This window comes from Tyto alba, unplaced genomic scaffold (assembly GCF_018691265.1).
Source record: "Tyto alba isolate M040663 unplaced genomic scaffold, T.alba_DEE_v4.0 Super-Scaffold_38, whole genome shotgun sequence".
Lineage (NCBI taxonomy): Eukaryota > Metazoa > Chordata > Aves > Strigiformes > Tytonidae > Tyto > Tyto alba.
The window spans coordinates 38,068,280-38,085,314 of NW_024881313.1; the positions used below are offsets into that span (position 1 = coordinate 38,068,280).

The 17,035-nt window shown below is 40.7% G+C and overlaps 1 protein-coding gene across 1 annotated transcript in view; it reads left to right on the forward strand.

Annotated features, from left to right (window-relative positions):
* LOC104367953 (vasoactive intestinal polypeptide receptor) overlaps window positions 1-17,035 on the forward strand; it is a 113,412-nt gene that overhangs the window by 65,865 nt on the left and 30,512 nt on the right. Inside the window, exons 4-6 of the mRNA XM_042802156.1 lie at window positions 8,673-8,776; window positions 13,216-13,316; window positions 15,221-15,353. Coding sequence (XP_042658090.1) covers window positions 8,673-8,776; window positions 13,216-13,316; window positions 15,221-15,353 — 338 coding nt within the window. The remainder of the gene's footprint in view (window positions 1-8,672; window positions 8,777-13,215; window positions 13,317-15,220; window positions 15,354-17,035) is intronic.

Consider the following 17,035-nt stretch of genomic DNA (forward strand, 5'->3'; position numbering starts at 1 on the left):
CCCCAGCCCACCCTGAAGTTACAGAAAATGAAACAAGCCAGCCAACGCTCCTCCTCATTGTGCCTATCAAGGCATCCTCCAGCCCTGTTTGTTGTTAATTTTTCTCATTTGTCATGGACAACAGCAGGTCCAAGGCAGAAAACAGCGTTGGGTGACCGCATTTCCACAGATCAGTGTTGGTTTTACATTCACATTTCAGAGTGCACCTTTCGTGGTAGCCAGCTCCAGCAACGTGTGTGGGTGTAAATAAACAGGTCGCTTTCCAGATATGTAGCGTATTTAAACCTTGGTTTTGCTTTAGACCTTTGAGTTTTGTTTACAACGGAGGTGTCACAATGCATGTGCCCCACTTCCCTGGAAGTCTAGTGCTGAGAAGGTTTTGTGAGCACTAGCTGAACCTCTCTGGCATCCTACAAAACTCTCCAGGTCATGCATTTCCAGCAATAACAGCGCACACTGTGTGGAGGTCTTTGGTTTAAAGCCCACTAACAGCCCATGGCTTGTAGGGTTGCTATACCTCCGCTTATGCAGAAATGTGGATATTGTAAATATTTCCTGATTTACTATGATTGCAGTGTCAAGAGATCTATTGAGAAATTTGTCCTAGAGTTTGACAGTTCTTCTACTGTGAGGAAACAGTTTACAAAAGATGCCTAATTCAGGGGAACATGTGATGATAAGAAGGGAGAAATTATCTGTATTTATTAAGGATCACAATCTTCACACTTAGAAATGTAATGTGCAGGAAGGGGAAAGGAAGATAAGAGAAAATGGAGTATTTCTCAAAATCCAGGATGCAGTAAGCTTCAAGACCCCAGAGATGTGGCGGCAGTAACTGCAGACCAAGTGAAGTGAAAAAGAACAAATGAGGAAACTGAAGGCTGTGTCTGTGATGTGATGTGCTGACACCATGCCACAGGTTATACTATGGCATGAAATTATGAAATACTGAAAATATGAAATAGCATGAAACACTAAGCAGATATTGTACTGAAAGAATGATCTTGTGAGATCATGACTGAGGCAGATAAAGCAAGTCTGGAAAATACCTTGTTATGACTTACCCCACAAGTTTCTCCCAGATCTAACCACTTAAGCTTCCAGTTTAGTGCAAGCTATAGCAGCCTGAAAGTCCAGGGTGTTTCCCAGTAACAGTAGGACAGATCACTAATAAAAACGGAACTAGAGATGTTCCAGTGGGCTCAGCAGCATCTCAAGAAGAGTAAATGATAAGACCTGTCATTTCTTTAATAGCTTCTGCTTGAAAAAATCAATTTCTGACCATGAAATACGATGACAGAGAATCAGGACAGATTGCTACTCAGAGCAGACCTTCCTCTCCTTTAGAAGCTATTACAGAAAAGGGCAAGAGAAGCAAGAGGGAGACAAAAGCAAACACCTCTTAGCAGTGACTGAGCTTACATCTCTTTGTATGAATTCAGGCTCCCATTAAAAGCCAGTAAGAGGTTTTACTCCACTAAGATCAAAGAGCTAAAACCTCACCTGTGACACAAAATTTCAGACATGTTTCTGAGTCTGAAGTGTATATTTGAAACAGATAAGAGGCAAAAAGAAATTAAGAAACAGAAAAACCTTTAAGAGCTAGACATAGGCAACAAATTGCTTGGAATACAGTTATATCTCTGCGTTTATTCTGTTCACCTGTTCAGTGTTTAACTCCTACCCAGATCAAACACCTTTTATAAAGAAAATGTTCTGGTTTTATCTTGGTTCCACTAACTCCTCACTTCTTTTTCAATATGTCATGAATAAATCATGGCATTCCTCTACTAGGCCCTTTACTGGTTGGTATAACCCAATCTGCAAGTCATTTTGATGCATATCTCTTCCACATCATTCCCAAATACATTTATAAACCAGGAAATTGAATTAGAAGTTTTGCATATGTTTGTTCTTGTTCCATACAGTCTATCCCAATTAATAAATTGTGTGTGCAGTGTTTTGCTGTAGAACAACGTCTCTCCATTTCTCCCAAGGAACAGTGATGAAAATAAATATTCACTGCAGAGCAGAGTTAGACACCTTGTACAGGTCTATGAGGATCCTGGAGGCAGAGGAAGAAGACCTGGAGTCAACCCTCTGGGTTATTTGGGCAGTGGAGGCACGAAGATCAAGGCCAGAAGACCTCATGGAAGGTGCGACTGAGCAGGTCCGTCAGGTGGTAGTGGGAGATTCACATCCAAAGGAGAGTAGGGCCACTATAATTGCAAAAATGTATGAATGAAGGTATTGTACAACTAGAGTAGCTAGATGAATGCTCGTCCATCTAGAAAAATGTGAATTGAAAGAGTGTAAATCAGAGGTAAACAGTCACAAATGTTGTGGAGAAAGTAGGTGGGCAATGATTGTTTCATGGTGTATTAGACAAGGGGTACTAAAAGAAATTGTCCATCAGTAGGTCTAAAATAAGCACGTGGAGGTATGTTTTTATACAACATATAAAGAAATGGTAGCTCTGATAGACCTGGAAGGTACAAGTGAAAGCCAAAAGTATAAAGAGCTATCAGAATTATTATAAAGAGGTAAGAAAAAATCAGAGGATAGGAATAAGATAAATTTAATGGTTAAATGTGTGGAACACTAGATCATATGCAACCTCCATTTGAGGGAGATGAGAAGTCATTTCCACCATCACCAGGATATACAGGATGCAAAGCCATAAAGTCATTAAGCTGCTTAACCAACAGTTCTTCACCCAACAGGGGGGAAAAAAAGGCAGAGGGTAAAGACAAAAACATCCTCCTTGTCTCCTGATCTGTATCAATACTGTCAACTCATTGTTACTTGTCAATCCAACTAAAAAAGATAAAAGTGGTGTGGGATAGGAAGAGAAGAGGAGAATGCTTCTTTCCTCAGAAGAAATCGAATTAAAACAATTAGTAAAAACTGAATTAAAACCAGGAATACTTTGACATTTCGATCATGAGTTTACAGGTCTTAGGGTTTTTTTATTTTACTAATTTTATTTACTAATGCTAAAAAGGTTTTTAACCAAAACTTGTCTCAGAATTTAGCCAGTCCTGCTTGTTGTCGCTGAGAGGAATTTCCTTCCCTCTGTCTTTTCTACCCCGAGCAGACAATCACCCTGCAAGTGAGAAAAAGCCGCTTAGGATAGGTGAGAGCCATGTACCAGATTTTGTACAACCGCACAAGCTAATCAGAAGGAAAGATGCGAGCATTTGGGTAATTGCTTCCAACCATCAATTCCATTTCCATAATAGACGTGCCATCAAACCATGCAGATTAGGAAATTAGAGAGGGCTTCATGAACTCTAAAGAAGCATTTGCTTAAACCAGGAGCAGCTGTTGGGCCAGATGGCAAAGTCCTGCCCTACAGCAGACATGATACTAGAAAGATGCAAAAGTGTGTGGAGGAATACAGTCTCTCCTCATGCTTCGTGTACCTGATCATTAATCACCACGGCACACTGCAAGCAGATTTTCAAGGAATACAGGCAGAGGTAGCGCATGAGGAAGAGCCATGTTTTATTATACATATATTTATTATACATACAGCAGTTTAAATTGCCTTGCCTATCCTGTCTTCTTAACTTTGCAGTTGGGCAGCGTTTAGCGTGATGCAGACTGGCTGGTGTTGAGCTCGGGAAAGACCCTGTTGATCTCACCAGGGCTTGACCTGAAGCCACTAACACCTTTGCTCTTCCATGGTCAGTACATCTGCAAAGAGGCAGAGCTCATGTTTTGGGCTGGACCAAGAAATGTGGTGTTTTGGTTAAACAGTTGTGACCTGTCATGCTGTGTGGGAGCGTTTAAGGCACTGTTGCAGTAAAACTTCCCGCAAACTGGTTATTCAGGCCTGCAGCTTCACCCCTTGACTTTCAATAGTGTTCTATGTATTGACTGTCATAAACACTGATATAAATGAGCCAAAGGTCTAGCCTCATATTTACTCTTGTAATTCCCTTCTGTAAGCAGTGGCTTTTATACCACAGCATACTTTTGGAAGGCTGACTGCTGAATTTCCCATCCTGGTTTTCCAGCAATAGCTATAGTTTCTTTAGCTTGTGTAAGGATTACCTCTGCACATTATATTTGCCACCTCTAGAGAACTGACTTTTTTTTTTTTCCTTTAATTTCTGCACTGTTGTTTTGCTCCCTTTGTACATCCATCCCCTCCTACCTGGCAGGGAGCCTTATGAAAAGGTCACCACCTTGTTCCCTTTAAAGCCTCATCTTTAAACTCCTTTGTCCTGATAGCTGCAAAGAGAGAAGAGAGCAGTGAAAGAGCGAGGTGCTGAGATCCCTCTAATTGTCTCCCTGTGATGCTTTGCTCAGGACTCACATACACAATCAAGTTATTGCACCTTAGCAATTATTGGGCATCTACTGAGCCAGGATAGCGCCCAACATTCATGATTTACACCTTTGGCAGCCATTGAGAGATTTCACTTTACACTACAGTGAAAACGGATTAGCCTAGTTACCTTATCTCCTCTTCACCATACGCAGCCTCCTTGGATGAGCTGGAGAGCAGTATGTCACTGCAGCACCAGGAGCATCATCCCATAAACAATATCCCGTCTTCATAGGACCAAACACCTGATGCTTCTGCAGGGGTTGTGCACACCTGAAATAGGAACCAGGGACTTTGTTCTGTGCTCCTGACAGCACCCAGGAGAGGACTTCTGTTACACTCAGGACTCCTGCTCACAAATGCACTTCTGAAGTAATGAGATTCCCCTTGCACTTTCAAATTGCCTTTGCGTTTTCTAACCATGGCCAAACTGAAACACAGGAGACTCTGTCTGAACATAAGGAAACACTTTTTTACTGTGCAGATTGCCCAGAGAGGTTGTACAGTCTCTATCCTTGGAGGTTTCCAAGGATATTCAAAACCCATCTGGACATGCTCCTGAGCAACCAGCTCTAGGTGGCCCTGCTTGAGCAGCAGAATTGTATCAGATGATATCCAGAGGTCCCTTCCAAACTCAATCATTCTGTGATCCTGAGAAAGCAGGAAGTTGAGTTCTGGTAAGACATGTTATGAAGTTATTGCTATCGTAAATGAGAGTTCATTGTGGCTTTTTCAAATGAAACTTTTTTTGTTGTTTTGTTTTGGTTTTTTTTTGGTTGGTTGGTTGGCTGGTTGGTTGTTTTTTTTTTTAATGAGAAACCTCAACTCATCAAAACGGATGTGGCTTTTAGGAGTAGACGCACCAGTTTGACAGTTGTAACATTTCCAATCAAAATTAAATACAAACCTCACAAAAGACTGATTATTTCATGGCTGTTAACTAATATCACCCTATCGAGGGGACTGTTCATAGCAGGGACTTGAACCTCCTTTTTCCACAACATAGAGAACCTAGAGCACAAACCTACTGTCAGTAGGGCGCTTTCCAGCTCTCAGTGAATCTCCTCCTCTGTGCATTGCTAATTATGTGTTACTGAGTTATGAACCCCTGGTGTCCATTCTCATTAATTCTCCAGCAACATGATTTAAAAAGTTTTAGCTTCAGTCTGATAGGAAATGGGAAAGTTTGGGAACCCTTGTGAGCTTTCAAAGGCTGGAGATACCATTTCCAAGTCCAGAAGCTCTGTCTTCTCTGATACTGCCACTTATATTTTGCAGCTTCAGTGTACTTCATTCTAGGGAGACTTTGTGTTGCACAAAGTAGTGAGAAACACAAGTTAATGGGAAACTGTTCTGGAAAACAGCATATAACATTTCTGTGCTTTGAACCTTTGCCTCCTCACTGACAGAAGATCAGACTTTATTACCAGAGTCCTACTACTGATAGGGAAACTTAGGTCCAGGAAGATCACAAGAACTGGCTGTAGTTTCACTGGAGGTCTGTGGGAGAGCTGAGATTTAACCTTGTAGCCTAAAAATCTCAGTTTAATACTTCGGTCTAAAGTTTGCTGCCTGTAAACCTCTGAGTAAGAACTAAACTTGTGAGGTGCTTTTCCAAATTTTATGTTCATTTTCAGTACAGAAAGTAATATGGTAAGTAATAGTAATTAGAAAAGTTGTTTGCTCCAAGGGGGGACATCATCCATCACTTGAGCCAAAATTGTAGTGTAGTAAAATCTATATATTCTACCCTTGTACTTTTTGCACCTCCCAGACATCTAGTACAGAACATGAGAGTTATTAGAAAGGTTTGTTGTATCACATCATGTATGTGAATTTGCACATCAAGAAGTGACATGAGCAGCAAAGGGTGGTAGAAAAACTTCTCTGGGAAGTGAGTTTCCCTAAAATCAGGGGCATTTTTATTATTTTTTAATCTCAGTGATGCTATATCATTGTGCTTCCCTCTATCTTAGATTCCACATCTGCTAAAGCATTATAGACAACATTTGAAAGTATTCTTGAGAGCAGTGAGAAGAATTACAAACGAATCAAACAATTGTGAGGAAGTGCACTTAAAAAGAAGAGATAGGAGAAATATAAGAAAATTAAGATGAAAGAAGCACCCCTATAGTTCACTGAGAATAAGAAGCAAAGAATCAAAACCACTGTGAAAGCTAAAGGCATCTTCAAACAGAGGGGAGGAGTTTTGAGCAGGAAATAGGAAGCAGAGAAGTTCAGATAATGGGATTCATTGTAATGAGGAAGAAATAACAGAAATTAAATAACATCTAAAAAAAAAATACTGAACAATCATATCCTTGATTTGTTTGCACAAGATCTCTTATGATCCCAATATGAACCCTGGTAAAAAGAAATGCAAACAATGACTGTGCAGGAAAAGCCTGGGGAACAGCAACCCACCAAGCTGTGCTAAAGTTAACTTCTTTTGGAGCAGCTGTTAAAATGAACAAAGGCACCAGAGCCTCCATGGAGTATAGATCTGTTGTAAAGACAAATTACAGGAGCATGTTTTAGTGTCAAAATCCACCTGTCACAGGGATTCAAGAAGTGACTTAAGCCATGGTATAGACTGCTGCTGATTTCAGTGCAAGACGGATCTATGGTTAGGAAGATGTTCAGATGACTCAATTGTCAGAAATTACTGGAGGTGATACTTGAATATTTTCATGACTCATAGCTGCTTAATTGATTTGATCCTTTTTGCAGAAGTTGTATTATTCCTGTGTGCAAAGAACCCCATTGTTGGAAATTTTTTCAAAGCTTTTGAGTTTCACTAATGTAATTCTTCATCTAAGAAGCAAGTTTTGACTACTGTTTGTTCATTATGGTTTATTGTACCAGCTTTCCAGTTGGGGATGGCAGACAGTTTTGTGTGATAAGTGAGGGACATTTTACAAGGGCATGTAGCGATAAGACAAGCGGTAATGGCTTTAAACTGAAAGAGGGCAGATTTAGATTAGATATAAGGAAGAAATTCTCTTCCTTGTGTGGGTTGTGAGGAACTGGCCCATGGTGCCCAGAGAAGCTGTGGGTGCCCCCTCCCTGGAAGGGTTCAAGGCCAGGTTGGACGGGGCTGGGAGCACCCTGGGCTGGGGGAAGGGGGCCCTGCCCATGGCAGGGGGGTTGGGACTGGGTGATCTTTAAGGTCCCTTCCAACCCAAACCTTCCTATGATTCCATGATTCTTTGACACCTAAAGGAATGCCACAGTGATGGGATTCACATGAGATGGACAGGGTAGGGACCAGTATCAGAGTGTGTGATGGGGGAATTTGCAGTGTACTGTTGGATGTATTGCTTCTTTGTCATTTCCTTCTGACAAAGATCCATCTTGGCCGTTTACACTATGAACCATTTAGAGTAAAGATTATTGGTCTGTCCTTCTTTTGCTTGTTTAATGTCTGGACAGCCCCTAGCCAGTGTGGGTTTGAGGCCCAACTGGGACATAAAATAGCAATGTCTTACAAAGTGGGAAATGCTTTGCACTGGACAGCCCCCTTAGAATCCCGGATGGACTGGGAAATGCAAAGTACCAGAGAGGCATGAAAACTTCACAGTTTTGTTGGTTTTGGCTGAAGGAGAAAGACGTCCTTATATTAATCAAGGCTTTTTTTAGCTAGTTGGAGGCCCTAGGCATTCAACTTGCTTAAGAGTCCAGGAAATCTTCCTGCCTTTGAGTATACATGTTAAAACAGGCAATACAGGTTGTCAGTGTCTGGTTTTTCTCCCCTCACAGCCAAATTCTGAGGTGCTTGGTTCTCAAACAAGAGTGCAGTAGATTTCCCAGGAATCACATTTGATCAGGGCTCATCCTGTAGGCAAGGTCTGAGTTTTGAGGTCTTCATTCAGTTCCCAGACCTCTGACCTTACCTGCATAACGTGAAGTCAGCACTTCATCCCTATTTTGACTTCTCACAAGTGAAGTGAAAGACATAACTACACTGCTCTGTATAGATGAAAAATTTTCCAGGAACAAAGGCAATATGACAATAACGCTCTCAAACAATATTGGTGCAGTGCCAACAACCAAAAGTGCGGGTACAACTGCCATTATGCTACCATTAGAAGAGGTGTTTTTTGAGCACCTCAGTATTAAAATGTACTTGGTTTTGAGGTCTGAGCTCTTACCCAATGGGTCTCTCCCATTTATGTGTTCTGTTTAATATGAACACTTCATAACAGAGAAGTATGAGAATTTTACTCTAAGTGTTACAAGAAATGTGCTCTGGCATTTGAATCAATAAAAGGCAGACTTTTCTTTAACAGCAATCTGAACATTTCTTTTTAAATCATAGTTTCCTCTTTTCTTCCAGGGAACGTGACCAGGAATTGTACAAGCCAGGGCTGGACAGATGTGTACCCTGCGCCATATGCCGTAGCTTGTGGATATGATTCCAACAGCACTCCAGGGGAAGAGGTTTGTAAGCCTGGATGGGTAGACATCAAAATTTACCAGAGATCCATATCAGAATCACATGATTTTCCCACGCTCAATTTTTTCCATTCTCACTCTGATTCTTCAAGAAGGAAGGATCCTCCTGAGGATCCTTGGAAGCTGAGATCAAATATCTGGAAAAAGAGACGGTCCTCCCTTTGATTTCCAGGGGCAGGGCAGGAAATCAGCACCCGAGGAGATCAGACCATTGTCTCTGTGATGCCCACATACAACTTTAGGTGCTTGATTTTCCATTTTCAACTTTGAAACAAGCCCTCCGTATTTTTATTTATCCTTAAGTATATATGTTGATTCCAGTATTTCTAGGCCAGCATAAGCATCAAAAGATCAAAAGGGATAAAAGGATATAGCTCACTTGCCATTAGTGCTGCTCTGCTGATCTCAACCAGCTAAAGATCTAAAAAACTGTAGGGAACAAACAAATTTTCATGCAATGAATTTTGTTAACGTTCTGGGATACTGCCTATATGTAAATTAATAATCACTGACATAGTTATAATTAGCTTTATAGAGTATTATCATTACAGAGGAAGGACTTTGTTATTGATTTGCTGCATGCTGAGACATGAAGGGTTAAGTCTAAAAAGGGTAACAAATGTTGTTAGAAGCAAGGTTCACCTCACCTAACTAAAAGTTCAACATCTGATCTAAACTAGTCACCTATAGCTGTCCCATAGCCAACAAGAAAGAGCTTATTCTATAAAATAATTATATTTCATTGCAATCATATATTTATATTAAACCTATGCCCATGGGTTTTTACTGTTTATGACACGTGTCAGTGTTTGTGAATGTTGGACATAGGAATCTTAATAATGAATAAATACATATGGTGAGAGGTTTTTGTGTAAGGTCACACATTACCAAGGCACTCAAAGTGTTAACAGAGAATCTGAACAGAACTGAGCCAGCCTTAATAGTGACAGAATACAAAAAATAGCAAAGGGAAAGTTGCACAAATAATTTCAGGGCTCTACTAAAGAGAGTATTGGTCTGCCTTTAAGGTCAGCCACCACTTCACATCCTCAAGTGTCCCGTTTCTCAGATGGAGCTGTGTGGCACCAGTTGCACATTGCGAAAGTCATTGTTACGGGTCTGCCCTGGGAAGGTCCTCCATCGAGAGCTCTGGCTTATGTTCTAGCTGCAAAGGGGATTTGGGAATTCCTGGGACATGCTTTGGTGACCCAATGGATTGCCGTGTTGCCAGAGTGCCGCGTTACCTAGAGAACATGTATTGTGCTCTTTTAATTCTTTCTTAATTATTTTCTCTCAATTTCCGCAGTTTTGTCATGCTGTTTAAGTCTAATTTATGTGAAAGGTGGCTGAAGGGGAGTGAACATGCAGTACTAGCTTGTGAAGAATAGATTTTTGTTGTTGTTGAATTGGCTGTCAGCTTGGGGAGGAAAAAGTAAAGGGAATGGAAAAAAAAAGAACATCAGACTGTATGGGACATGAGATCCAGAACAGACTGATAACCTTCCATGGTTAAAGCATTTCTTGCACTTTTTAATGCCTACTGGTCTCAAGTCAGAAACATCAAGAAAAATATGAAAAATAAATGAGAGCTGTGTGTAAGATTTTAGTTGTAAATTCTGTCAGTCCTTAAGAAGCAGGTGATGTAGGCACCAAAGCTGTGCGCTCGTGATCTTTGCAGTGATAATGATCCTTTCTCCAATCTGACCTTTAAAACCCAGGTGTTAGCAACTTGGAGGGTTGCTTTGCTGTCCCATTGTCAGACGTGCTGCAAAACTTCTCCCTTGTGTGCCTCCATCTGGTCAGAGAGGGGCCACCCGGGGTGTCCCCACAGGCTCTGTCTAAAGATGGTGAAGAAAATAGACACCTCCAGAGGTCAGTTCACCCCACATTTCTCCCCAAAGTGACCTCTTTGCATTTACTCTAGAGGGAGCACAGATGACTTTAGTTGACATGAACCTAAACCATGTTTGGTTGCAGGGCTACTGAAAGACTTGATATCAGTATTTCTGTTCTTTTTCTCTTACAAAAGTGGATGTTTCACATCCTAATCTCAGTTACCAAGGGACAAATGTACAGGTCACTGAACAGAAACTGAGGAAGATAATTCACAGATCATCTCAGTTTAGCATCTACCTTGTGTACTATTTCTTATCACATTTCTGTGAAATTAAGCAGAGATTTTTAGAAATCAGAGAGAATGATAAAATCACCTAATTTCATTCTGTAAATCAGTCTAGGTCTATAGTTAGAACCCAGGGGTCTTGGCATGCATTTCCTTCACTTCTCTAAATCCCTCTTTTTTTTCTAACAAGCATATTTTAGTAATCAGCTCTGAGTAAAATTCCAATTCCATTTATGATCTTGGGTCAAATTCTCTGTTTTGATATCGGTACAATAGGAAGTGATTGTCATTAGCAAGTGCAAATGAAGAGTGAGAAGTCATTATGTGCTCTTTCCAGAACAGAGATGATCCCACATGCTGCATTAAAGCTGAATGCAGAGCCATCTCTGTAGACAGGTCATCGTAAAATATAGGGGCAGGAAATTGCTTGTTGAATATCACCAAGATCTTTCTGTGCATAACTGTCTCAATAACTCTAAGAAGCAAAAACCTATACCTGTATTTTCACTGGAGAGTTTCCATCCACCACTCCACTACTGACATCTCCTATGATATCTCTTAATTTCCTTTCTCCCATTTCTCTGCCTCTCTAAATATAGTGTGGCACAACCTCTTCCTCAAACTCAGTCCCCTGCCACAAGCTCCCTCCTTCTGCTAGCCAGGTCTTTCTTGGAACACTTCTGCTCTGATGCCACCAAGGAAGAAACTAGATAATGAGAGAAAGACGCAATCAGCGTGAAGGAAGTTGACTGCTTTTATTGGAAAAGTCTCAGCTGCCTTTGGGAGCCCAAATTCAAACAAGACTGGGGACAAGGCTGTATTTAGATAGCTTTGGGTGGAATCTGCAGCAGTGGGGTAGAAAGGTGGAACCTTCACTGTTCCTTACTTCAGTGCAAGTCCTTCCATGCAGTACAGATGAGCGAGGCTTAGGTATGACTATACCGTACTGGGTAGACTCCCATCACCACATCAGCCTGCTGGCATCATATGGGCAAGATTGGGTAGATAAAATGGCCTGAAACCCTTGCTGTGAATTACATATTCAGAATTGATGACCTAAAGCTCTTAGATCACTTGGATTCATTGAATGGGCTGTAAAGACACTGTGCTTTTAGCCATCTCTGAGATCTGTGGTCTAAGAAGGAATATAGATACAATCAGTGTAACCTCTGCACTCTCTGAAAGCTCTGTCTTGTTTTAACATCCCTCCATGCTGGCTTGTGCAAATGCTAGAGGATTACTACTCATCTCAGCCTCACTGGTTCTGTAAAGTACCTAGTAGTTGTCAAGGCCTATGAAAATAGCATATAAAAATGTCAACTCTTGCTGTTATTAAAGAGTGTTTTCCCAAACAAGGTTGGGTTTGGATTTTCTGCCTAAACTGCTCTTTGCGGTTTTGGTTGCTTGGGTTTTTTATAGAAAATGACAATAAGAAGGGCAGAGGAGGGTCAATCAAGGCCTGGAAAAATAAGATTGTCCACAAACTGAGTTAGATTCTTGTAAAAACTTGGATTTGTCATTGATAAAACAGATGTCCAAATGCCAACTGATCTTTTGTCCTTTTTTTAAGCTGAAAATCAAAACATTGATTTAGTGTGTTGCTGGAGATCCTTAGGAGAGCTGGATTTTTGTTGCCTTACCTCCCCATTTTATTTAGACCAGGATTCCCTGTTGGATTTATGTCCCATGATGCCCTATGCTCAGATATTCCCTCTGTATGCTGTAAAAGAGAAAAGCTGTGAACTAATTTCCAGCTTAATACATATTCCTGAATTAACATATCTGTGATGTCAATGAGAACGTTTTAAGTTTTTGCTTGCTGAAACACAATATCTAGGTTCCACAAAAGCAAACTGATTTCCAGACCAGTTCTGTTGTCAAACTTCCTTAATAAGACGAAGCTCATCATATTCAGCACTTCAGAGCTAACAAGTCAATGCGCTGTTTAACTGACCATTAGTCATTCTTGTTCCAAAGAATGTGCAACTGTTGCTGCAAGTGTCAAATCAGACTCCTTCCTGCATGAACTTTTCTCTTGTGTAATTTTAACCTGGGTTTGGAGTGGTCCAAGCTCTACTGCAATCGGACACATTGCTCTTATTCACACCAGTGGTATTTGAGTCATTTGCTCTACTGGATGTGAATTTAAAGGGTGAAGGAGTTGGAGATTATTTTAAGAGAATGGAGTAGGATGATTTCCTTGTCTCACTAAGGAAGTCAGTAAAAGCTCAGTGGTGGTGTATTTAGGAATGCATGTGGCAGCTCTTTGAAAGACCTGTTTTGTTTCTTTCCTTCACATTAGCAAACGGCATTCTATGGCACAGTCAAGACCGGCTACACCATTGGACATACCTTGTCGCTCATTGCTCTCACGGCTGCTATGATCATTTTATGTCTTTTCAGGTAAGACCATGAACAAAAATGGCACAGGCAAGGGATGACTCAAAGGACATAGTGGCTGTTTAAGTTATAGGCTACGAGTGTTACAGATGGATGCAAAAGACTTTTGCTGAGGCTCAGTTGGACAGGGGAGGAAAGTTCCTCCGTCTTTGGGTACCACTGGTATGTGATTTTTGGCCTCTGTGTGAGAGTTATAACTCCAATCCAATTATTTAGGTGGTAGTCATCATGCTAAATATAGATTGTTACATAACGGATCTCTGTATTAAATTCCATTATCCCATAATATAGTTCACAGAGACCTAGTCAGCATGATATATATGGATGCTATGGAATGATACATTTCTACTAAAGTAGGTATTCAAAATGATACATGTGAATCATACCCCAAAACTACCTCCCAAATTCTATTCCAGAAACTCTTCCTGCTCTAGCTCTATGGGAAGACATAGACACCCAGAGCCATTTTAGACTTGCTGGAGCTTCTGAGGTGGGCACAAGGGTAGCAGATACAATGCAGGACCTTCAGGAGACCGAGGCCCTTATGGATTTATGGGCAGATTACAGAATATCAGATGACATTAGATGCCTAGATTGCAGCAAATTAATTAATCCTCAGTCTTTATTGTTTATAATAGATTCAGTCATCTAAATTTAGGTACCTCCAATGAAGAAGTTTGCATATAAGGTAATCTTCTACTATAATATTGTTTATGTATAGGGAGAACAGTGAAAAGCAAACCTCCGTGAGATGGAAAAATCTTCTAGATGTGATTCCATCTTCTCATGCCACTCTTCAGTGGCATCCCTGAAATGTATTACATCATTGCCCAATTTATGACAGTCTGATCCAGACATCACCCCCAAAGAAAGCTGTAGGAAGCAGCATATGTTCTAGGGTAACTCTCACACTTATACCAAGACTGGCCTCACCCTTCAGGATCTTTGCACTTCTCAGCACACGCTCTCTCCACTCCTCTTATAAGGAAAGAGTGAATCAGACACACATGCGAATTATCTCATCTCAGCAAGGTACAAGGTGCCAGCCAAGCTGGTGAAACCGTCGGGTTTCACGCTCTTCATTTGTCGGAAGCAGCGTAATTTGACTTGCCTTTGCTTGCAAGTACAGAGGACTCAGCTCGGTCACATTAGCTTGCTGTCATCAGAGATTAAGCGCATAAATTTTGCCAATGCACAGTGACTCATTAAGAGGTGGTAATTTGATCACGTTGCTGAGTGAGGTCTGTTGTGGTTCTGATGACTGTACAAAGTACCCATTTCCAGAGTGTTAGGCCTTTCACTTTAGCTGATGTATAGTCGCACTCGAAAAAAAGACCTACTTGATCAGAATTCATCTTCAAAATATTAGAAGGCAAGGCACAGAAAAACCCTGGTGTTCTTCTCCATATCATTGATAACTAGTCATTTGTAAGTGAAAATGTAGATCATATTGCTCCAGAAAGCCTGTAATATGTGTTAATTTTTAATCAACTGCTAATTTATTTCTCTTCCTGAAGAAACATTTCACTTTGAAAGGAATTATTGCAGTACAAACATTTTGTAGAAAACAGACCTTTATCATGAGCACAGTTTGCTCAGTCAAAAGCATTTCTTTTCCAGTGGAGAGCAGTGTGATGGACCTGTTTTCTGTCATTTTGTATTTGACCTTTTTTTCTGAGAATTGGAAAAGCAGCAACACTGCTGCAGATGTATGGAGTGCCACATGTTTTGTGGATTTAAAAAGGCTTATGTGGATTTGCGGTGATTTACATCAGAACATAGTCTGTCTCAGGATTTCTGATGTTTAATTGTAAGTTTATATCTTGACAGAAGAAACATGCAAATAGATAAATAATGTTTTAGAGAAGGCTTGATATTCAGAAATGTTGTTTCATTTTTCCCAACAGAAAACTACACTGTACTCGGAATTATATTCATATGCACCTCTTCATGTCCTTCATAATGAGAGCCATCGCAGTCTTCATAAAAGATGTTATCCTTTTTGAAAGCGGAGAATCTGAACACTGCTTCGTGAGTTCAGTAAGTAGCCATGCACATTGAAGATTCCACCTTATTCTGTTTCCCCTCTTAAACAATGAGCCAAAAATTACCTTGCAAATGCATGTAAGACAGTACTTTGGGACAATTTAGATTTTTTTTCTAATTTGAAAAAAACAAAAACAAAAACAAAAAAAAAAATGATTACTCCAGTTTAATTTGTATGGAAAAGGCATAAAATAAATTAGCAGGGTCAAAAGTTTAGAGGCATCTGGTCCCTTCTAAGGTCAAACCCATAACTGGGGCTCTACAAGAACTGGGCTCCTGTCAGTCCTGTGTCCATCTCTCAGTCCCATTCTAATTTATTGGATATCCTGGTCAAAGGAGACTTGCAGTCCTGTGTTTAATGATCAAAAAAAACTGTCCCTTCAGTGAGGGTGGGAGTCAGATCCAGATTCATGTAACTAACTTTTGGTATCTATGGGGTAAGGACCTATACATGAGCCACGTGAGTAAAGGGCAACCATAGTCAGTTGAGCTCTAATTAATACAGTCACTGGAGTCTGGAGAGCTGCTCACTTTGCTTTGAAGAGGGCACCTGCATTTGGATGACTCTCTGGGCTCCACTGATTGCAGTGACCAGATCTCTGCAGGAGTTTAGGCAGGAAATCTCTGTGTAGGCATCATTGTCTATTTTTCGTCTGGATCTGTATCCCATGCTAGCTGTCTTCAACTGTAAGATTTCCTCACTGAGATGAAAAATTAGGGGAATAAAGGAGTTGGGATATTTTTTTTTTCACTTTCAAACTCTGTGTTATCATCTGGATCAAACAGTAAGGAGAGAAAAGAGCTGTTTATCTAAAGGCCATATTGACGTAAGAGGACACTAGTCATGAATAAATTTAGGCAGGTAATTGAAATCACCAAATTAAAGAGATGCAACCAGAAGTCATCCAAAAAAAAAAAAAAAAAAAAAAAAAGAACCCAAAAAGCAACCCTCCATAATAAATTCATAATGTTAGGTGAACTGCTTGCTGGTAATAGCAGGGGACTGGGCACAACAGTCCAGCAGATAGCTTCTGGACCTGTTTTTTTATGTCATACAGCACCAGAAAAGGACTCTCTTCTCTTCCATCCACCCAATTTCTTCCTTGACTTCTGGCTTTTCTGTGTCCTTACCCTGAGTCCTGTCCCTGCTGTTATAATGACCTTTCTGCTTAAACATCTCTCAGTTGATACCAGCTTTTTCCCAAGAACTGTCTGTAGCACGACACGTTCCTGTTGCAGTGACCCTCTGGGTTTTTTTTCCCCTCTGTGGTTCTTTAGCAAGGGGGTTTTATTGTGAAGGTCCGTGAATGGTTGGAATGATGTATAAACTGGAATAAACTATTGCCTGGTGTCTGCTGCCACAGATAACTGCTGGTGCTAACTGGCAGAGGAGCCAAGAACCCAATGTTCCATGGAGTTTGAACTAACCTCTTTCCCCTGGGGGACTCAACACTGGGTTGTGACTGAGGCACGACTGCAGAAAGCTGTGTGAGAAGCGTTTGCTTCAACCATCCATCCAGAAACACTTTGGTGTATAAATACAGGACTTTGTCCTGCAGAATCTGCAGCTTCTGGAAGCCAATGTGCTTTCAAGCAGACCCATGGCTACCACCATTGTGTGTGTTTCTTCCCATCAGAAGATTTACCTATTAAAGGCCAGCTCAGGCTGAATGGCT